We start from the raw sequence: 7,450 nt of genomic DNA, 5'->3' as shown, positions 1-7,450 counted from the left end.
GCTGTTGCTGCGGAAGAACAGGGAGGCTTTCAGAGGAGCAACCTCCCCCTCAGTGCTCTGATGCTGCACACACACACACACACACACACAAGGAGACTCTGGGAGCCCCTCGTCCTTCTCCTGAACCCCAGCCCCGTTATTTTGGTAGCAGAAGGAGCAGGTCCCACACAAAGAGCAAAGCTCAGACGAGCACACGATGATGGGCAGCACATGAGGCACTACCCTACGCTGCCTCCCAGGGCCTATTTGTCTGTTCTGTTTTGATATAAGAGTCCAAGTTTGCTGTTTGAAACTCGGGTGAGCACCAGCCAAATTAAATCGAGTAAAACCCTGCCATCCACAGATCCAAGGGAACCCAGATCTGCACCACGAGGAACCGAGGCAGAGGCCTGGAATGGATTTGTCACCGTTGGTCGCTGCTGTCTGAAGATGGGGACGCACCAGGCCCAAGGTTGTGCCCCCATTTCCAGCAGAGCAAAAACTGCCCCTGCGGTGCCGCAGAGCCCTCACCCCTCAGGGCAGGCCCAGGGTGGCTGCTTGAACGACAAAGGCGTTACCTCAGTGGGGCTGGAGCAGCTCTGGAGCAGCCGGGTAGGACGGCTTCAGACCGAAGGCTCGGAGTGGGTCTCGCCCGCGGCGCCGTCCCCCTCGCAGAGTCACTCGCAGCTCTGCTCTTCAGCCTCCCCTCGACCCCAGGCGCCTTCCTGGGCTTCCCCCTCGCCTCGGCATCGCGAGCTCTCGCTGAAGAGGACACCGGCGGCCGTATCGCTCGGTGACTTGGTCCCTCGCGCAGGAAAGCTGAGCCTCTGCTGCCCGAAGCCTTCAAAGCACCAGGGAGAAACATCTCCTGAGAGGGCAAGAACACAGCGCTTAACGGGAGCAGGAGATGCAGCATCACTGAGTGTCAGTGATTTAATCTGTCTTGGATAAAACCAGACCAGCAGAGGGGATCAAGATTTTTAGATTTTGGAGACAGAACACGGTGACAGCGCCCGTTCAGCCTGGGACACGCACGGCTCCCTGTGAGTACAGAGGAAAAGGTTGTGCCCAGGCCGTGTTTGCCCACACCTTGGTGCCTGAGTCGTCTCTGCGCTGGCTCTGCCGCGTCTCTCCCCTCTCCATGGACTGGAGGGGACCGCAGGCGCTGCGGGGCCGGGCTGGCGGCTGGGCTGGCTGGGCGCAGGTCGCAGTGGTGCTGCAGCAAAACACAAATGTGGGTGTTTAAATGACGGCTCATTCGCTTATTCCTGTAAAAACACTGCAGAGCATCAGCCCTCGGGCCAGCAGGGAACTGTGTTTAGGAAGAGGCAGCTATTGCTTGTCGACACCCGAACAAGACAACAGAAACCCACAGGACACAAAACAAAATAGGAACTAGAAACAAGACACTTGTCAGATACGAGGGATACCACATGGAACACAAAACTGTCAACACAGGGCATCCTTTTTGGGGTTTGCAAACAAACAATTGTGGCAACTCGGCTCCCGTCACTAATTCTTAACAAGTCCTGATTATCGTACACAAACATCACCAGAAATGCTCAGAGCTGGTGAGTAAAGCAGCCTTTGCAGCCTGCATTTCCAAAATGGTTAGATGTCTTCCAACCCCCAGTGGTAATAGGAAGGGGATGGGACTTCTCCTCAGCAAAGGCTGAGCTATGAAATGTTGTGAGCTCTCATTTCTGTGAGCACTGGATTTACTATCAGCAAGGAGAGGAAGAAGAACAGAAGAACAGTGGCAGTTGTCTGTGCTGTCTGCTCCCTCACCGGTCACACGCCTGCGCTCCTCTCTCAGCTGTGAGATACGTTTCAACGTACGGCTACATCAAACATTTATCTTGTGCAATTTCAGCGCCTTTTCTTTAGTTTTCATGACAAGAGCTTTCCCAATAACTGTTATTTTTCAGCAAGAGCCTCAGCACACCCCACCACCTTAGACGGGACCCAAGAGGCTTTGTTTAGGAAGATCTGACGCGGGGCACAGTCGCCTGAATGTGAATGAAATGTGCCACAAGAAGAGGCCGCAGGACTCGGCACAGAACAACTGGATGTAGTACGACAGATCAAGTACCTGATGGTGAAAGAGCACCTCCTCTTCCAGCTGGATGCCACAAAACTCACAGGGGATCACGACGTCTGCTTCTGCCTGGACCGCTCGGGGCCGGGATGAAGAGAGGGAGCTGCAGTTCCAGGAGCCGAGGGCGCGCAGGCCACCGAACCCTCGCGGATTTGGGGAGCTGCCTTTGCTGAACGAGGCAAAGGCACTCGCCGGGTTACAGCCTGTCTGGTGTGCAAGAAACACGGGGAAATTACCTCTTCTGCAGAGCAGAGACGGACTTTAAAACCAGGCTGTGCAAAGACCTCAGTGCTGGAGCTCCCTCAGCGTCACCGAGCAAAGACTGCACCCTTCTTCAGTCACAGCAGCAAAGCCTCTACTGTAAATCCTCAGGTACAAGAAAGTGCCAAACCTGGTGCAGAATCAGTTCTTCGGCAGGGCAGAGCTCCTCACAGAACTCACACGGCAGCATGGTGACCTCGTCGGCTGCAAAGGAAGCAACGGGTTTATTCTCTGCCATGGAGAGAAGTCGGGTCAACCGATCTTCAGAATCCCAAAACATCAGACTCCCGTGCTGTGCCGCAGGGCAGCAACCAGAGCAAACACCGCCTGCTGAATTTCACCTGAGCAAACTCCCATCCCCAGAGCCAGAAGGATGTTTAGGGGTCACAGATATATCAACAGCCCATCACTGCGGTCAGCGGTACCTTCAGTACCATTTCTCCTTGCAAAATAAGCCAGCGCTTCAGGCCTCCCCCGATCACAGAATCACAGAATCCCAGACCGTTAGGGATTGGAAGGGACCTCAACTGCTGAATTTCACCTGAGCAAACTCCCATCCCCAGAGCCAGAAGGATGTTTAGGGGTCACAGATATATCAACAGCCCATCACTGCGGTCAGCGGTACCTTCAGTACCATTTCTCCTTGCAAAATAAGCCAGCGCTTCAGGCCTCCCCCGATCACAGAATCACAGAATCCCAGACCGTTAGGGATTGGAAGGGACCTCAAAAGCTCATCCAGTCCAATCCCCCTGCCGGCGCAGGAACACCCAGATGAGGTTACACAGGAAGGCGTCCAGGCGGGTTTTGAATGTCTGCAGAGAAGGAGACTCCACAACCTCTCTGGGCAGCCTGGGCCAGGGCTCTGTCACCCTCACTGAGAAGAAGTTTCTTCTCCAATTGAAGTGGAACCTCCTGTGTTCCAGTTTGTGTCCGTTACCCCTTGTCCTATCATTGTTTGTCACCGAGAAGAGCCTGGCTCCATCCTCGTGACACTCACCCTTTAAATATTTATAAACATGAATGAGGTCTCCCCTCAGTCTCCTCTTCTGCAAACTAAAGAGCCCCAGCTCCCTCAGCCGCTCCTCATAAGGGAGATGCTCCACTCCCTTGATCATCTTTGTAGCCCTACGCTGGACTCTCTCCAGCAGTTCCTGTCCTTCTTGAACTGAGGGGCCCAGAACTGGACACAATATTCCAGATGCGGTCTCACCAGGGCAGAGTAGAGGGGGAGGAGAACCTCTCTGCCCTACAACCACCCCTCCTGATACACCCCAGGATGCCATTGGCCTTCTTGGCCACAAGGGCACAGTGCTGGCTCATGGTCATCCTGCTGGCCACCAGGACTGTCCACCAGGATCCTCCCCGTCACGTTTACTGCAACAAGGAAGTTGTGACCTGCTCAGTTGTTGTGAATCTCTCCCCACACACCAAGGTCAGAGATTCACTGTGGCTTTTACTTCTTCTTGCTGTGCTGTCTTGCTTTAGCAACATCTCTTTGAAAGAAACTGTTTTATATATGAATATTGCTAAGTTTTGAGGGAGCAGGAGACACGATTTGAGGAAGGAAGAATGGTACTCATGGCAAGTCTAATCCCCTGTGTATTAATGATCTAAAAGTGATTTAGAGGGAGTCTCAGAGAGACTCATTCTGGTGTTTTAAAATACTGAGATAATCTTTAACATCCCCAATCCAAGGATCCTCTCTTTCCCTCTCCCTTCCTTCAAACTTCAAGGAAAAAAAACCCAACCACCACAGTAAGTATAAACAGCATTCAGACTCACTTTTTCTGTGGCTTGATGTACTAAAAGGCACTGAAGAGTCGCACCAGAAGGTATCTGACTTGCCTGTGGCATTAAGACGGGCAGATGGCACGGGCTCTTTGGTGCGGCGGTTTTCCCAGACGTCCCCGGGAGGCTCAGCAGCAGCGTTATCCTGAGGATTATTCTCGTCCTGCAGGCTCAGCGCCAGCACGTAGTCTAAATCGGCGCTCCACTCCTCGTCAAGTGACGAGTCAGTGCTTGCGTCTCCCTCCAACCGCTCCACTTCATCCCCTTCTAAAGATAAATACAAGACGTTTGAGAGCACCGAGCCGTTCTCTGCCGTGCACCCGACCTCCCCAGCCACGGGGGTTTCACACGTGGACACTGGTGGAGGTCGGTGTTTGAACCTAGAAGGACGCCTGTAGCAAACTCCGGAGGATGAAGGAAAACAGTCATCTTCATTTTGGTTGTAACAAGCAAAAAAGGAGAAAAAGCTCAAAACTGAGCTTTTGGGAGCTCTAGGAAGGCACCGAGGAACGTCCTGTGACCCACACTGTGAACCAGGTACAGTTCATGCACTGCACTCTCGTCCCTTTTACGAGGCTGCAACACTTCAGCTCTGTTTCTTCAGTGTATCAATGGGAAAACAAATTCCTTTAAATCATATTGCATTTCACAACTGGGAACTCTACATGGTCAGAAGAAAACCATGAATTTTTTTTCTGGCAGGAAACCTATACTGAAAAAGAAACCAGGGCTGCAGAGCAGGGCCCAGGACTCAACTGGTGATGCCCAAAGACAGGCTGAGTCCTCCTCCCCGTGCTGCCCCATTTCGAATCTCTCCGTTATTTCATTTGTACTGATTATACAAGAATTTTAAACAAAACTTCCATGTGCATAAAAATCCTGCTGGTGAACGCTGTTGGAATGTAGCACAAATGGCCTACAAGCTACAGCTCTCCAGATTTCTGAGTTTTATTACCTAAATCTAGAAGTTATTTCTACAAGCCAGGCCGTTTTCTACAGCCAAGACTGTCATTTAGTGCTCTGCAGTGTCACATCCTCTGAGCGGCCCACAGCGTGAAGCAGAGCACGGATTCACACAATCACAGAATTACTGGGGCTGGAAAAGACCTCTGAGATCACCAAGTCCAGCCCATGACCCAACACCACCACATCAGCCAGACCGTGGCACTAAGTGCCACATGCAGCCTTTCCTTAAACCCCTCCAGGGACGGTGATTCCACCACCCCCCTGGGCAGTCCACTCCAATGCCTGATCACCCTCTCCATGAAAAAGTGCTTTCTGATCTCCAGCCTAAACCTCCCCTGGCACAGCTTCAGGCCATGCCCTCTTGTCTTGTCACCAGTTGCTGAGAGCTGCTGGAAAGGGCATGTCTGAAGTGTGGCACGACGCATTTAAGCATGACACGACCCTCTGCACGAGGAGGTGAGAGATCAGAGGCTGAGGAAAGAGCAGAGGCATTGATAAGTCTCAGCTACAGGCAGACGGGGTGTTACTGCAGAAATGCACAGCACTACAGATGTAAACCCACGTCCAGATCTTACCTACCCTGCCCTTCACTGAAGTAAAGAGGATTGCAGCTGCTAAACAAAACCAGACAGAATTCACAGTGAGCAAAAACTCCGGTTTCATGTTGAAGCCAGACACTTCGACACAACTGCAAAGGCAGTGGGCTCGGCGTTCACACCCCAGCAGTGCTCTCTTTAGCTGGGTGGTACCTTTGCAGTTGTGTTCCACGGTGAAACAGCCCCACACACGGCGCCTCTGCAGCGTCCATCATTCAGTATTTTCACAGAGAGCAATTACAAAGCCTTACCCTTGGATCAGCTGCCAAATGTCAAACCAGAAGCCAAGTATTACTCTAGACCTTACCTCGCTTTTGGTTTCTTTGGGCTGCTGAAACATTTCTCCTGCTAATGCCCTTAAGTGTTTTGTCTCCTACATAGCTGCTGTAAATCTGCTTTTCCACCACAGTTACCTGATCTCAGGCGGTTTCTGATGTCTCGAAGGGCGCGCAAATCCGCATCCTCATCCCCGAAGCGACGCGCTGCTCTGCTCCCTCTCACTTGTTCTGCCTCTCGCCCGCAGGTTCGAGGATGCTCTTTCAGGTCTTTCACCAGGACGTTACGCCCGCAGCCGCCACATCTCTCCGTCCTCGCCCCGCAGTAGATTTCGTGGTCCTGGAGCTTGTGGAAAGCGAGCTGAATGTCGCAGAACTGGCAGGCAGCGGGACGCAGCGGGCACGCCGACGCCTGAGAAAAGAACAAGGGATTATTCTTCATGTATGGAAGACTGAGGGAGGCTCTCAGTTTGCCGAAGAGGTGAGCAGCCTGTTGTCTCTGTAGCCAGATCCAAAGCTACGCTAAAGAATGGCCTGAAATAAGAAACCACGTGAGAAATACAAGAACAGCAAGTTGTATAGGCTGTGCAGCCAGAGCCGCACAAGCTGAAGCACTCCAAGGACTCAGAACACTTTGTTAACATCTGTAATGGTTGGACGGCAGATTCACGCTGTGCTTTGTGAAGTTCGCTTTTAGATAAGGTTTTGACATCCAGTACTATCACATGGCCTTGAGCACCGCTAGCAAACAAGTTAGTGTGTGTTCTACCAGGGAACAGGGCTTTGAGCTGGACCTATCTTCAAAGAAAATCCTTTTTTCCTCATCCATAAGCAGCCTTGTGTGGCACTTTCAGAGCTGTCTGTAAATGATCCCGCTGGAAGGGACGGTGCTGACATTTATAATGAGATCGTCTGTGACAGCAGCCAACTGGATCCAGAAACTCAGGGAACCCCACTGTGTCCTATTTCAGACTATTTTACAAGCTATTTTAGAAGTCCGTTTGGACACAATGAGTTATTAAAACCCACGTAACGACTGCAGCAGAGTCAGAAATGCACAATGTTAAAGGAATGAGAAAAGTCAAGTTAATCACAGCCAGTACTTCCAAAACAGCGCACCATTTTCCACCTTAATGAGGGCAAAATCACCAATTAACACAGACACCTCTTTGATACAAAGCCTTGAGCAGGCTCTAGAACCCATGCTCAGAAATACCGTCCAGTATCTCCCAAGTGTTTAATAAGATAAATTCCACCAACCTGGTGATCCTTCAAGAGACCTTTTTCCATCTTCATCCTACACTTGCAGGTAATCTAGAACAGACAGACCTCGTTACATTAATTGCCACAGAAGTCAGCGATTTTAGAGGAAAAACGAGTTTCTCACCTGCACGTGCTCAGACGCAATGTGGTTCTTCATTTCAGACTTGGGGACCGACTCGCCGCAGCAGCGGCACACTTCAATGTTTCTGCTGCAGTGGATTTCG

At 51.5% G+C, this 7,450-nt stretch overlaps 1 protein-coding gene across 1 annotated transcript; it reads right to left on the bottom strand.

Moving 5' to 3' along the window:
* Positions 1-656: 656 nt before the first annotated feature.
* On the bottom strand, positions 657-7,449 carry TRAFD1 (TRAF-type zinc finger domain containing 1; the record flags this gene model as incomplete). Its single annotated transcript, XM_010184770.1, is given in 9 exon segments — positions 657-847; positions 1,069-1,195; positions 2,072-2,284; positions 2,469-2,542; positions 4,121-4,390; positions 5,996-6,093; positions 6,095-6,375; positions 7,224-7,277; positions 7,351-7,449. Coding segments are annotated over 9 exon segments (1,407 nt in total), but the record flags the coding sequence as incomplete, so codon positions are not given.
* Between the last annotated feature and the right edge of the window lies 1 nt (position 7,450).

This window comes from Mesitornis unicolor, unplaced genomic scaffold (genome assembly GCF_000695765.1).
Source record: "Mesitornis unicolor isolate BGI_N332 unplaced genomic scaffold, ASM69576v1 scaffold14995, whole genome shotgun sequence".
NCBI classification, from domain to species: Eukaryota; Metazoa; Chordata; class Aves; order Mesitornithiformes; family Mesitornithidae; genus Mesitornis; species Mesitornis unicolor.
Note: the sequence above shows the minus strand (reverse complement) of the source record. Positions and strands in the feature narration are given on the sequence as shown.